The 16,410-nt window shown below is 36.1% G+C and overlaps 4 protein-coding genes across 4 annotated transcripts in view; 1 reads left to right on the forward strand and 3 right to left on the reverse strand.

Moving 5' to 3' along the window:
• LOC145284668 (uncharacterized) overlaps nucleotides 1-16,410 on the forward strand; it is a 51,260-nt gene that overhangs the window by 13,233 nt on the left and 21,617 nt on the right. The gene's annotated exons all lie outside the window — the stretch shown is intronic.
• On the reverse strand, nucleotides 8,464-10,545 carry LOC145284665 (uncharacterized). The gene has a single exon (XM_080133564.1). It carries the CDS (start codon nucleotides 10,543-10,545, stop codon nucleotides 8,464-8,466), a length of 2,082 nt encoding a protein of 693 aa, XP_079989690.1.
• Nucleotides 10,617-11,492, reverse strand: LOC145284666 (uncharacterized). Its single transcript, XM_080133565.1, has one exon. The coding sequence runs from the start codon at nucleotides 11,490-11,492 to the stop codon at nucleotides 10,617-10,619; it is 876 nt and encodes a 291-aa protein (XP_079989691.1).
• LOC145284667 (uncharacterized) lies at nucleotides 11,577-13,253 on the reverse strand. Its single transcript, XM_080133566.1, has one exon. It carries the CDS (start codon nucleotides 13,251-13,253, stop codon nucleotides 11,577-11,579), a length of 1,677 nt encoding a protein of 558 aa, XP_079989692.1.

Here is a 16,410-nt window from a genome sequence, read left to right on the forward strand (position 1 = left end):
AAAGAAAAAGATCTGTGTGTCAGCCAATTTATGAACAATTATACAATTCAGTAATGAAACGTGTTATTACAAATACAAACAGAAGATACACTCCAAGCGTCAGAAATGAACATGTCAAAAAAGACAGCGAATGTATCCAGCCAACATATTTATCATCTCACATACGTCCACGAGTAATATCAACGCAGTTCAAACATACGTCTACAATTAATTAAGCCCTTTATGCTAAATGATATAAGTTTAAAGTTTTCGCGTTTTTATTAGATAAATATATAAATAAAAGAAAAAAATAATGATAAAACAATATTAAAATTATTATTAATAATAATAATAATGATAATAGTAATAATAAATATAATAGTAATGATAATAATAATAATAATAATAATAATAATAATAAAAACAGAATATAATTAATATTTATTATCTTTTTAATATAACATATTTAGCCATAAGAGGGGATTAAATAAATTAAATAGGACCAATAATTATATATAATAAATATAAATAAAATATTACATAGGAATGACAAATAACAATTTTAAAGAAAGATTTACCGGTCACAAGTGCTCTTTTGAAAATAATGAGTACAAAAATAGAACTTCCTTGTCTAAATATTACAATGAACTAGTAGAGCAAGGTTACTCCCCAATAGTAAATTGGAAAATTTTAAAGAAAGCTAAAACCTGTTCATCTTTAAACTCGCCTTGCTACCTATGTCTTTATGAGAAATTATTTATACTTACTTTTAGAGAAAGAGATAAATTATTAAATAAGAAGCACGAAAATTCAATTAATTGCAAACATTATAAAAACCATCTTTTAAGTAATTTAGTTTAGATATAAAATTTAAATAAATTTAAAATTGTCACTGATTTCTATAATTTATTAAAATACTATTAATATACTTTCTCCTCGCCTGATTTCATTCTTTACTTCCCCTATCTTATATACCTGTGTGTCTATGTGTATATGTATGTGTCTATGTATTTACTTTATGACCGTGTGTATTTAGATTTATATATTTCTATATTATTTTGTATACCCTCCCATGTTTATTCAATCCATTTGTATGTTTTATGTGTGTATGCATCTATCTGTACTCTTTTTTTTTTTTTTTTTTTTTTATTCAATTTTCACCCCAAACAAGGCACAGTGCCACTTTGAAGCAGGGGGCTACTATTAGGGAATTAATTAGCGGGGTCATTATGAAGGGAGAAGAGTAGAAAGATGTTTGTTAACATTACACTTGAACTTCTGCATATCATTGCAGTTGGGAAAGCAGAATCCCGGAAGGGAGTTCCAAAGACCCGCAGTTCTGGGGAAGAAACTATTGGAGTAAAAGGCTTTCTTGCACCTAGGGATCTCCACTGTAAAGGGATGAGACTTAGTAGCTTGTCGGGTTTGTCGGGGGTAGTTACGTCGGGGAGGTACAAGTGTTTGCAGTTCGTCAGAGCATTCACCATTAAAGTATTTGTAGAACAGGCAGAGGGATGCAACATCTCGTCGATGGGACAGAGGTTGAAGCCCAGATGACAGTTCAGGACCTATCAGGTTTGCGACTCTTTTTTGAACCCTGTCCAGGAGCGAGAGACAAGCAGCAGATGCACCAGCCCAGATGTGACAACAGTACTCCATACATGGGCGAATGGTTGCCTTATAGAGGTATAGGATACTGGCAGGCGTAAGTAGTTTTCTAGCACGGTAGAGGGAGCCAACCTTCCTTGCAGCAGCCTTGGCAATGCTCTCAATGTATCTATTCCAGTTCATATTCCCTGTAAACGTTAGGCCGAGGAGTTTAAAAGAAGTACTTTCAGGCAATGTGTTCTTGGCCATTGCTATTGGTGGTAGAGAAGGTTTCTTGTAGTTATTGAAGGAAACAAGCTTAGTCTTAGCAGCATTGAATGAGACCAACCATTTTTGTCCCCATTCCACTACGGATTGGAGGTCATCCTCTAGTGTTTCTGCCATTTTCTTGGATATGTGTTCATTTGTTTTCCCCTCATATCTGTTATAGAGAGTGGTGTCATCGGCAAATATACCCATCTCCGAAACAATATTATCAGGGAGGTCGTTTATGAATATCAGGAACAATAGAGGTCCAAGGATAGACCCCTGAGGCACTCCCGCATTTATGTCATATTGTTTGGATGTACGTCCGTCGAGGACAACTTTGATTTTTCTATTACTTAAGAAGGATTTAATTACGTTATGAATTCTTCCAGTGATTCCATATGATCTAATTTTCCTTAGAAGACCATCGTGCCATACCCTGTCAAAAGCCTTAGATATATCAAGGGCCACCGCTCTACCCTCCCCTGTTTTATCCAATGAACGGTATATACGTTCAGAAACTACAGTTAAGATATCTGCTGTTGAACGGGCTTGCCTGAATCCATATTGTTTGTCAGTCAAGAGTTTAGCAGCTGTTAGGTGCTGGACTAGGGCTTTATTAACTAAGGACTCAAATATTTTGGCGAAAAGCGGGAGGAGGCTAATGGGGCGATAATTTAGTGGGTCAGTTCTTTCACCAGAATTCTTGAAGACTGGTACCACAGAGGCGGTTTTCCAGCAGTCGGGAAAACAAGATTCGTTAAGGCATTTATTGTAAAGTTTGGACAGAACTGGAGCAACCTCGGCAGAGCATTTTTTTAATAGCACAGCCGGGATGAGATCTGGTCCACATGCTTTAGAGGTGTCTAGGTTTTTTATAATAGCATGTACCTGAGAAGGGGTGATTTTCAAGTCGTCAAGTGTGGCGTCTGTTCGCAGAGGAAAATCAGGGAGTGAGTGGTGTACCGAGTTCAGTGTGGAGTTTGAGGCAAACCGACTGGCAAGCAGATTAGCCTTGTCAGTTGCCGTGCAAGCAACCTCATGATTGTTTGTTAGTGGGGGAATAATTGACTGTCCATTATTAACTACGCTGTTGTAGATTTTCCAAAAATCCCGGGTTCCTAATTTCTGTGCTTCGATGCGCTTTCTGGTGGTTTCAGAGTAATCTGACTTAGCTGTGTCTATCACTCTCTTACAATTATTTCTAGCTTCTATAAACTTCTGTTTATTTGAGCTGGACTTATGTCGGTTGAATCTGCGGAACGCATGCTGCCTTTGACAAATGGCAGCTGCACAAGCAGAAGTAAACCATTGGGGGGAGTGGGGCTTGCTATAGTATTTCCGTGCGGGAACATGTGCTTCAATAGCAGTTTTGAACCATTCAGTTGTCTCATTTGCACACTGTTCCGCTGGAAGAGTAAAGATATTTTGCCATGGGGCATCTCTGATGAGCTCCCTGATGGCTTCCCAATCAGCCTTTTTGTAATACCTCGTTGTTTTGAGTAGTGGGTCTTCAGTTTTAGGGCGAGAATTTAGGCTGATTTCTACCATTATCACAGCGTGATCAGCATTCCCGAGTGGGCTATGGGCATTTGTTGTACAGTCATTGGGAACTGTTGTCAGAAAGAGATCTAGAAGTGAGGCATGTTGATCGTGCTGGTCTGGGAAACGTGTCGGAAATGTAACCATCTGAGATAGGGGCCAAATTATTTGTATTCTTATGTATTTCTATATACATAGTTTATGTAAATTATACATATTTATGTGTGCGTATATATATGTGTGTGTGCGTTGTTGTATATTAGTATATGACATATATTTGTGTATTTTTTGTATGTATGTGTATACATAAAATTATATATATATATGCTTATTTGCATGTCTGTTGGTTCTCTGTGGGTATATACATATGTATTTTATTATTTTTAATTTGGGTACTATCTACCTGTGTGTCGCTACTTTTGAGTATTTCGTTGATTTAATTACTTCTTTTGCCTGAATATATTTATATATTTATATGTAAGTGTACTTGTATCTGTGTTATTAGTAATCTTGTCTTGAATGTATTAATTTGTGATTTAATATGACTTTATATCTATACTTAAATAGCTTAAACTTTCAACTTAATAGTATAGTTACACCTTTACTTATGTGCATGTATGTGTATATATGTATGTGTATGTGTATGTGTGTATATATATATATATGTGTGTGTGTATATATATATGTATATATATATATGTATTGTATTCTTTTTATATACATAAATATTAGTAGATTTTTATTTATAATTATTGGTCCTATTTAATTTATTTAATCCCCTCTTATGGCTAAATATGTTATATTAAAAAGATAATAAATATTAATTTTATTCTGTTTTTATTATTATTATTATTATTATTATTATTATTATTATTATTATTATTATTATTACTATTATGTTTATTATTACTATTATTATTATTATTAATAATAATTTTAATATTGTTTTATCATTATTTTTTTCTTTTATTTATATATTTATCTAATAAAAACGCGAAAACTTTAAACTTATATCATTTAGCATAAAGGGCTTAATTAATTGTAGACGTATGTTTGAACTGCGTTGATATTACTCGTGGACGTATGTGAGATGATAAATATGTTGGCTGGATACATTCGCTGTCTTTTTTGACAAGTTCATTTCTGACGCTTGGATTGTATCTTCTGTTTGAGTTTGTAATAACATGTTTCATTACTGAATTGTATAATTGTTCATAAATTGGTTGACACGCAGATCTTTTTCTTTTTCTTTTTCTATATACTGTCAAATTCTTACTTTCTCTCTTTCTCTCTTTCTCTCTTTCACTAGATCTCATCATTCTTTCCTTTCCCTTCTAGTCCTTATTCTCTTTATAATAACCATTTATATCTTTTTTCTTTTCTTCTCCATATTATATATATATATATATAATATATATATATATATGTATATATATATATTTTTTTCTCTCTCTATTTTCTTTCTCTATTTCTTTCTCTATTCCTTTTTTCTTTTCTGTATCACTCTCTCTCCATTATAATCTTTTAACTTTATTTAAATTGCCTCTCCCTCTTTACATCTTATAATTAAAGTTCTGTGTTTTAAGTTTTTTAACTCCAACTTTTAAAGAGTTCCTACCTTAAATAAAAATCCATTATTCATTGAACTTTTGAATAGTCAAGTCGCTGCCTGATGATATCTGTTGTTTGATTGAAACAAGTGGCTATTTGTAGCAGCGGGATGTGAGCATGTTTATATAACAATAAACAAGTATTATCAGCTCTTTTTATTGAGCACTATCTAACAACCTCGTTGAATTCATTAGTCCATTACTTTTGAATATAAAAAAACCCGAGTATATATATATATATATATATATATATATATATATATATATATATATATATATATATATATATAATTCCATTTTCACCACAAACAAGGCACAGTGCCACTTTGATGTAAGGGAATACTATCGGGGACAGTAGTTGAAGGGATACTATGCAGGAAGACGAGCAGCAAGATGTCTTTTCACATTACACTTGAACTACCAAGCCGGTACCCTCAACCCGTCAGACAAAAATCAACCCAGTCCAATTGCGTTGACATGCACTCCCAAAGTGCACAGTTTTGAGGGATGGGAATGTGGCGGAAGTGGGGAACGGCGTTCATTGCCCTAGTCAGGAAAAAGGTTGAACGCTGGGTGTTTCTGTAGAATCCCTGTGCTCGTATCTGTGCGCCTGGCTATTAGGCAAAGAAGGAGTATTAAAGACAGAGCCTATCTACTCCTTAAGCAGTTTAGGTTTGCAAACCGGTAATTTGTCTGAATCACCAGCTCTTGGATGGTCGTCGATCAGGACTGAAGAGGCCTCCCACCCTTATGTTAAGCTTCAGAGTTTTCCTTCTCATAAACGGATGATCTGAAAAGATCTACGGGTCCATCAAAGGGTCATAAACCAGGTATTTCTGCGACCCCCGCATGGGTAGCTAATGTTAATGGGTTATTTTTTTAAGATAATATATCTACTGAAAAATTACACTCTTCAGAATAATTAAAAAGACATTACTATGCTTTCAATTTCATTATTACTGGAAGAAAGGTTAAGTAAAAATTCATGCAGTGGAAGTAACCAACTGGTTGGTTTTAGATGGAGTTTATATTAGATTGAAAATATTATTTATATGTTAGTTTGGGAATAGTATGATTAACTTTATATTAGGAACTGAATTAAATTTTGATGTACGAACTCTGGATATTTAATACGGTAGGAGGAATAAAATGTATCTATTCAATATAGAGTAAAGTAACGGCATATGATTTGGAGCACAATTCAGCACAGGTATATCTGGAAGTAAAGTATAGGCTATGGCGTATTCAGTATGCATAATTTAGCATAAATAGGAATATGGACATATTTACAATAGATACGAACATATAGAACTTATAGATATGAGGTACATTTCTTAAAGTTCTGACTTCTAAAAAAGAAAGATAACTTCGTCTTTTGTTTAAAATTGGAAATTGTATTTCGCATAACAAAGATAACATAAGATAACATAACATAATATAAAGATAACATAATGTATATATATATATATGTGTGTGTGTGTGTGTGTGTGTGTGTATTTTTGAATATGAAACCGGTGCTACGCCGATAAAATCGGATATGTACGCACACGCACATTTTAGATGAAATTTGATTTATATTCTTATGTCCTCTTAAATTGACCTGAATTGTAACTATCACCGAAAACAAAGGAAGGCTTATATTCCAGATCGGGAGTTAAAATTGTGTAACGCAAAATAACGAACAATTAAATATTTTAAATATTGACATTTCAAGAATGTCGGTTGATGTGTTTATAAGATAAACAAAAGAGAGGTAAATTAGAGCAGAACAGACAGTCGCCCAAAGTGAGTGACAAATTTCGCCATCGCCTCACACACACACACACACACACACACACACACACACACACACACACCTCTAAACGCAGTTGTTCTGTTCCGTCTCGTTCTCTTGTAAATGAACACTGAATTGTAAATAAACTTGTACGCTGACAAAATTCGTGTATGTTGAGTTTGAGAAGAACGACAAAAGAATTTTCAGGTGTATATAAATGTGTAAACTAGAAAATTATACATACATTCAATAACGCAACAGTATCAATTTTACAAACGTGTATGTATGTATGTATGTATGTATGTATGTATGTATATGTAACATCTTAAACATTACACAGTTCGCATCGCGTTTTTACTTTTACTTTTGCACGTGTATGCTTTCGACAGTGAGCTATTAAGGAAAGAAAAGAATCAAATAAAGTATCATTTTACATGCGTGCGTGCCTGCTGATAATTCTCCGATAGTTGCTTTTCCATGTGTGGGCTGTGATCCTTTCGTGGTTCTCGACCTTCTATTTAATTTATGACGAATATATTCATGCATAGAGACACAGTGGCGGCTTGTTAATGTTTTAAAGGTTTTATTATAGAGAGGGGAGAGACTACCTATAGCTAACATATAATTCTTTCTTATTTGTTCTACTGGAGAATTGAGATACGCAGACGGACAGACATCGAGGTGACATTCGTTTAGATTATCTCTACATTGCCAGTTCCAACTTGCCAGTGCTGCTTCCCGATTCAGACTGACGTTCAAAAATACTTTTTCTCTCCTCGAAGTCGTGTCATTATCACATCCTATATTTCAACAACTGAATTTCTAGTGCGTTTTATCTATTAGTCCCCTCACCGAATTATTATTTCCTATTTACCTTTCTTTTGAATAAAAGTTAGTTAAATTGATATACATCATGTAGCAGTTGTGTAGCTTAATTCGTAATAGCCCGTTTATTAGTTTAGAGGTGACTCCAGTACATACAAATAAACAAACACACATATTATACATATACACACGTGTGTGTGTGCACGCACACACACACACACACACACACACACACACACACACACACACACACACACACACACACATATATATATATATATATATATATATAGTCATCCACCTACAGTACTGTTTCGCTGTATCACAGCTCATCAGTGCGGCTAGACAGGCAACTAACTCAAGCCAGAATCGACCGTCCAAACGACAGTCAAAGCTTCTTACCATTACGCTAATCGGCTGCCGCTGTGCGGATAGTGAATTAACGAGGATTTGACATCGTCCAAATGCCCAAGCTTGATTTGTTTACACTGTGGAAAATTTCTCCACTGAAAGGTAGAGGTTAACAAGGATTTTGCAACAATGGTTTGTTGCGACCTGTGACTAGGTAAAAATTGTAGAACCTTGTCGGTCTGGTAATAAGGGTAACGATTCAATTTCCTTCAACTCCAATCCCAAACTGAAATCACCACCAAAATTCAGTTCACTCCACCCCTCTTATAATCCAGTTAGCCAATCAAATAAGTTAAATGTAACATCTACCAATATAAAAAGAGGCATCGCCCACACAAAAGGTTTTTGCTGCCACTCTTCCTGAGAGTCGCAGGTAAGTGCTTCAAGTCTTCTCAACACCCTCCCACTCAACAGAAAACAAAATCAATTGTTATTGATTTTGTAAAGCCTTCTCAATATACATATTCCTCATTCTTGATCCCCAGAGCAGTGGTGACAAACCCAATCCTTTTCATCTGGCGGAGCTGCACTGATCCCAACGCATCTAAAATGGAACCAGTTATCACATTGATCACAGCAGATCATGGCCGATCCGTCATCAGGTTTATTACATCCGGGACAAATCCAAACCTGCTCACTCTCCTGTACTAAAGTGGGTTCCTCAAAACTGGTTTCTGACCAAGAAATTCCTTCTATGGACTCCCAGTCATCATAACTAGGTTCCGGACCATCCTCTTGTGGTTCATATTCCGCATGTAGTTCTAGCGGATATAGATGTTTAAGAGAATATGTTCTCACACTCCCATCACCCCGTCGTATCTGTGCCGACCGTACCATACCATCGTCTCCCGGAAACAATTCTTCTACTCTCCCCAATGCCCAGAAGGGTCGAGACTTGTTTGGAAGTTTTATCGTCACAATATCTCCAGGTCGTACCTTATTAGATATAGTTGGATAACGATCTTGTTTACGTTCTCGAAGAGAGAGTAAGTAATCCTCGTTCCATATCCGTTTAAACTCCTTGAGCAGCTCATCCCGGTTCTTCAAAGATTCCAACAATATCTGTCTGGACGGCAGTTCCCCTTCATTAATTGGTTGAATCTCCATTCTAAGAAGAAGTCCAGGGTTTTGATCTGGGCGCAGGAAGTGATTGGGCGTAATTACCTCCAATCCAGAGTCATTCGAACTCACATAGGTTAACGGTCTATTGTTCACTGCCCGTTGGACATCTGAAATGGCTGTCCACAACTCAGATTGACTGTAAATAGACCTTCCAACAGTTTTATAGAGGCATTCCTTTAATGTTTTAATCATGCGTTCCCAAACTCCTCCATACCAAGCCGAATGAAGAGGGATCTTAACATGCTTTATATTATACTGCCCAAATTTTTCATCAAATTCGGAAGAAGTTAGGGCCTGATTTAGTAAACTAACTCCAGCAAGAAATGACTTTGCATTGTCACTATATATGTGAGAAGGCAAGCCCCACATGTTTGAAAACCTGATGAAGGCCAGTATAAATGAGTGTACTGTCATGTCCTCAACCAGTTCTAAATGCACCGCTCTGATTTCCAAGCACGTAAATATGAGAATGTAAACCTTAGATTGAAGATTTTGGTTTTGAACCCACAGGTGTCCTGTATAATCTATCCCTGTATGTAAGAATGGCCTTATCAGATTTACTCTATGTTTAGGCAGGTTTGTCATCTTAGGATACGGAAAATGTATCGAGTTGATTTTCTGACAAATAAAGCAGTCCTTCAATATTCCCTTCACAGCCTGTCTGCCTTGAGGTATCCAAAATCCTGACATCCTGATTCTACTAAGTGTAGCCGGCACACCCAAGTGTTTAGCCCTCTCATGCTGATCCTTCACAATTAGATTAGTCAAGGGATGATTCTTCCCGAGCAATACAGGGTTTAAAACCTCATATTGTAGAGTAAAATTTTTTTTGATCCTGCCTCTGGAGCGGACGACACCAGACTTGTCCAGAAATAGGTTTAACTGACTCACAAGGTTCGGAATGGGTTTATCATGAGGTGCACGTAAGAACTTCAATTCAAGGGGAAATGCCTGTTGTTGCATTGTCTTGAACAAGTAGTCAGCAGCAGCCTGTTTATAGTCCAGTTCCTTGCCTCTTGCTTTGGATATAAATTCGAAGACTCTGGAGACCACACGTAGAAGTTTGTTAAAACACGAAAATCTGTCAAAGGCGACGATAGGCTGAGACCAGCTCTCATTACAGGTGTAGAACAGGTTCGTACGAACTATTTGCTGGTTGTCTGCACTAAGACAATCCAAAGTACTATCAGGCCAACAGACAGTTCCACCAGACAACCAGTTTGGTCCAGCACTCCAAAAAGAGAAATTTTCCTTAAATTTAGCTGCTGTCAGTCCCCTAGTCATTAGGTCCGCAGGGTTCTGATTGGAAGGCACATATTTATACCTGATAGCAAGGTTGTAATTTGCGAGTATCACTTCTTCCATCTGTGTCACATCCTTGAGGCGATTCTTCGTGAAAATGTTTTTATGGCTCGTCTGCTTGGACATCAGCCAAGTGAGTACAATTTGGGCATGTACAGCCAAATACAAACTTCCAAATTTCGTTCCTTGATAGGCTCTCAAGATATTACTAAGACATTTAATTGCCAAAAAACTGCTAATAGTTCCAGCGTTGGCAAGGTTTTAGCTTTTAATGGTGCCACCTTTGCTTTAGCAAAAATCAGAGAAGATATACCTCCCTGAACTGCATATACAGAAAACCCATATGCCTTTTTTGAGGCATCTGTGAATATGTACAAATCCGCAACAGTATCGCTATCAAGTACCTGTCTTCTAAACGATAACGAATGAAGTACCGACAAATCACTAGCTAGTAATCTCCACCTTTCCTGCATTTCCTTTGGAATGGGATCATCCCAATCAATATTAGCCTTCCACATTTCTCCCACCAATATGCGACTTTGAATGGTGACTGGGAGACATAAAGACAATGGGTCAAATACACTGGATGCGGCTGATAGTATTTGACGTTTTGTTGCTAAGTTGGGGTCACAAGTTCGCTGGAGTAGGCTGATGGAGTCCGACTCTGGGTCATATCTGTAACCCAGAACCTTTTCCCATGGACAACTGTGAGTTGTCAAAGTCTCATCCTTCCTCATCAATTCCTGTAGCTTTGGGCAATTGGTGTTACATGATCGAAGATCAAATCCTCCTTTCTTCAATCTTTCCTTTATTTCATGATATAGTTTTCTCAACACACCTTCCGAATTATTCGTACTGACCAGATTGTCAACATAAAAATTTGAATTCAACAGTTTGGTGCAATCATCAACTGGAAATCTCGACGCATGATACTTCAATATGCAGTTCAATATAAAAGGGCTTGCGTTAAAGCCGAAGATGATGGTCGTATAACGGTAACATACCAGACGATCATCCCGTTTTAGAAAGAAGCAAAACTTATTTCTATCAGATTGCTTTGATAATCTAATCATCAGAAATGCCTTCCTGATGTCGCCCAATAATGTATATCTATTAGTCCAAAAGAGTAGAGTTAGATTTAACGTTTCCGGTTAAATTTACCCCTCGTTTAAGGATACTCCTCCCTTGACCATCAATGAACAGTTGAAGACTGGTCGCATTTTAGTAGTTGCTATGCTCTCGGATTTAAAGACTGGTCGATGAGGGATCCAAACATGTTTATGGAACTGTTTAGGTGAACAATGAAAGGGTTCTATTATGCCCTCTGCCTCTTGTTCGGCAAAAACCTCTAAATATTCCTCATAGAGGCCCTTCATTTCCAGAGTGTGTACCACCCTATCTAACACCTTGAGGGCTACTTGGTGATTAGAGCGCACCTGAGCTAATTTATCAGTGTGCCACGGTAACTGCACCCAGTACCGTCCCTCCTTAAACTCTATATTTCTCATAAACTCCTCTACCTTCTGGGCATCATAGTCGGACAAGGTATCATTCTCTGATAGCCCCAAAGACTCCACACTGTAAATCCACTCCAGACCTCTTTCTACAGTACTGTCCTCAAAAGTTTCTTTATAGGGGTCCGAATAAGAAGAACACACGTCAAGAACACTATTAACAATGGAGGTCGGACACTTAACAGTTCTCATGACTTCTCCATAAACTGGAACCTTGCGTTGGATCGTTTTAATTTGGTGAGGAAACATGAAATTCCTGGGATCCCCAAAAGGTATCACTCCTCGTGGGGAAAGCCAAGCTTTCCCATTCATACATTTTATCATTTGTAGGGGTTCCATATATTGTAACAGGTCTACCCCTATTAACCCTTCCAAAGTTATATTGGCATTTCTTCCTAAATCTGTATCCAGGGTGTAATCCAATTTCGTAAGGTTCTCGACCACAATCGGCAAATGCTCCACTGTATGAATGATGTCTAATTCCTTGTCAATAAGGATAGGTAGCTGCCGCTTTACCCCTGGCGTCAACTCCACTGTTGTGGTAAGTCGCTGAAAATTGCAGGTTTTCCTTCCTAGAAACGTCACAATCTCAAGGTTTACCTCTGAGACAGATCTTGGGTCACAAGCCAGATCCTGCAAAATTCTTCCACTAAAGTACGAATTTTGACTGCCCGTGTCTATCAAACATCGCAGCTTCACAGCTTTGTCCCCTCTTTGTAGTACGATGGTAGTAATCGGCAAAATACACTGCTGCTCACCCAAACTGGTATTGATACATTCATTTGTTGATGTATATGGCATAGGGCACATGATTGCGGTATGGTCCTGGGCTGAACATCGCTCACAATTGCCCTTAGGGCTTCTTTTACAGGGACACGAATCACTGAAATGATTGTTACTTGTGCACCTATAACATAGTCCGAGTTCTCGACAACGACGCCATCTTTGAGGAAATGTATGGTATTCTTCACAAACTTGAGTGGAATGACCATCCCTCAAACAAAGGTTGCAGGTTTTATGCCTCTCCTGGATATGGAAGTTCTCCAATGTTGGTGTTGTTGTCTCCGGTTTTCTGTCTGGATGAATGTATCTACGAGAGCTACCATAATCCAAATCTCTCTGGTTTGCTTCAGGGAGTGCAGCCTTCCAGGATTTTAAGATCCTGATGCCCGTATCTAAAATAGAAGTTAAAGATGGATGCGGTGCCCCTACAGACCTCACTAATTCTTCCTTAAGACGGTTGGGCAGTCTTTGGAACAGTATATGAGCCGCTAATGCCCCTCCGCCTGAATTTCTTTCCATAAATCCATATCCCAACATAGAGTCCAATTCCGACAACTCGTATTTAACCTGAGACAAATAGTTTTTAAGGTATTCAATATCATACCTGCCTCGGGTGGACAGTTTGAATAGGCTAGAGAATATCTCCTCTCTAATGCCCTCTTCATCCCAATAATTATCCTTAAGAATTTTTATTGCGGCATCATAATTATTGGATGTCTCCTCTAGATGATGTATTAGCCTTCCACATTTCTCCCACCAATATGCGACTTTGAATGGTGACTGGGAGACATAAAGACAATGGGTCAAATACACTGGATGCGGCTGATAGTATTTGACGTTTTGTTGCTAAGTTGGGGTCACAAGTTCGCTGGAGTAGGCTGATGGAGTCCGACTCTGGGTCATATCTGTAACCCAGAACCTTTTCCCATGGACAACTGTGAGTTGTCAAAGTCTCATCCTTCCTCATCAATTCCTGTAGCTTTGGGCAATTGGTGTTACATGATCGAAGATCAAATCCTCCTTTCAGAACTGAAATCACCACCAAAATTCAGTTCACTCCACCCCTCTTATAATCCAGTTAGCCAATCAAATAAGTTAAATGTAACATCTACCAATATAAAAAGAGGCATCGCCCACACAAAAGGTTTTTGCTGCCACTCTTCCTGAGAGTCGCAGGTAAGTGCTTCAAGTCTTCTCAACAACACAAAGAGCATCGCTTAATACGCTAATAGCAGTTTTTATATCACTTCCCAATATGCTCAACCCAAGATAAGGAGCATTATAGAACATCATATATATATTATTTTTAAAATATAATTATCCACTGACACATGTTTCGTATATATACATATATATATATATATATATATATATATATATATATATATATATATATATATACGAAACATGTGTCAGTGGATAATTATATTTTAAAAATAATATATATGCCGCTCCCCATTAAAAAAGGGGGTACCAGATTGGTCAATGGGAAAATAATTCCCAACAAGCATTTAGGTAAAAATGCACTTTCGTATAAATACTTGAATTCATTCAAGAAAGTATCGCTAACAAAAACAAATAAAAACATCTACATAAAAGTGATACATTTAGTAGTTCTGCTAGGTTAACCGCGTGGTAGAGGTTTAGGCTTCTTATCACGAGGTTCCGATTTCGAATCTCGCTAGATTCAGCCACTTTGATGAGTTGTGGACGACGAAACACGTGTCAGTGGATACTTATATTTGAAAAATAATATATATATATATATATATACATTACCGTTTTATCTTTTTAGTTACACATGTTTATTTACCACATTTTCCCTTATCTCCATTTTTACTATTATTATTTTTATTATCCTATTATTAGTATCGCTCTCTGTCACTATTATAATTTTTATTATTATATTTAATAAAGTTTTTTGTGATACTACAACTATCACCTGTATACATTAACTGAATTTCTTTGCATATTTTTAACTATAAAAGCCATGCCCTAATATTTAACTTAATTTTCTCTTGTAGACATTTACAGCAAATGGATTTTAATAAATAATTCACCTAAATTGGACGTAATTTTGCGTATCTTAAAAAGACGCATCTTAGTTGACCCCCCCCCCACAGACACCTATCCGAATAAATCCTTAACGCGTGTCATAACCTCGTTTGACATCAAGACAATCAAACGATTAAATCGTGAATAACCACCCATCTGTTTAATATGTATCTCCCTTTTCTCTTATTAAACTGTAAACTAACCCTCTTCCTCTCTTCACTTACCCCCCTCTCTCCATCTATCTTTCTCTATCTATTTCTCTGCTGGTCAAGATCAAAGTGTAGTATCTGTTCTTCAGATGCTGCACTTCATTTTCTTGTTCTCTTTCGGTGGAGGAGAAATCCTTCACGACTGAGACAATTTTTATTTTTGTACCTTTTCTCCACATTAAAAAACGACCCTGGTGTCTAACTCTGTCCCGTGGGGAGGCATAGTAAATAGGTACCCTAGAAATCCTATCATGTCTGGTAAAAGTTTTCTTTAATTAAACCTCACCCCCTTTTCCCCACTTTTTTCTTTCTTTTTTCTTTCTCTTCTTTAGTTATTAAATCTTAAAAATGAAATGTTGCCGGATCTAAATGGAGATTCACCCTCTTTTTTTTTAACTTTTAAATCGCCTTCTAACATCGCTTTTTCAAATCATAATAACCACTTCTTTCCAAGTCTGACGAAGTTCGCTGATACGATTCAGTAGCGGAAACATGTGTAAGTAAGCAGATAAAACGGTAATAAAATAAAAATATATATATATATTTGCTCTGCAATAGTATTGAGCACCTTCTTATAGTTTTCATTATTTACCAGTTCTGCTATATATATATATATATATATATATATATATATATATATATATATATATATATATATATATATATATATATATATACTCGGGGTTTTTTTTATATTCAAAAGTAATGGACTAATGAATTCAACGAGGTTGTTAGATAGTGCTCAATAAAAAGAGCTGATAATACTTGTTTATTGTTATATAAACATGCTCACATCCCGCTGCTACAAATAGCCACTTGTTTCAATCAAACAACAGATATCATCAGGCAGCGACTTGACTATTCAAAAGTTCAATGAATAATGGATTTTTATTTTAGGTAGGAACTCTTTAGAAGTTGGAGTTAAAAAACTTAAAACACAGGACTTTAATTAAATAAAAAAGTAAAAAGGGAGAGGCAATTTAAATAAAGTTAAAAAATTACAATGGGGAGAGAGTGATTGAGAAGAGAAAAAAAGGAATAGAGACAGAAATAGAGAAAGAAAATATAGAGAAAACAAAATAGAGAGAAAAAGAAGAGAGAAAAAATATATATATATATATATATACATATACATATACACATATATACATATATATATATATATATATATATATATATATATATATATATATATATATATACACATACATACACATACATACATATACACATATATACATGATATGGAGAAGAAAAAAAGAAGAGAAAAAAGAAATAAATGGTTATAATAAAGAGAATAAGAACTAGAAGGAAAAGGAAAGAATAATGAGATCTAGTTTTAAATAGGGAAAGAGAGAAAGTAAGAATTTGACAGTATATAGAAAAAGAAAAAGAAAAAGGAAAAAACCTGCGTGTCAACCAATTTATGA

This window comes from Euprymna scolopes, chromosome 9 (genome assembly GCF_053919585.1).
Source record: "Euprymna scolopes isolate OS-2025 chromosome 9, ASM5391958v1, whole genome shotgun sequence".
In the NCBI taxonomy this organism is placed as follows: domain Eukaryota; kingdom Metazoa; phylum Mollusca; class Cephalopoda; order Sepiida; family Sepiolidae; genus Euprymna; species Euprymna scolopes.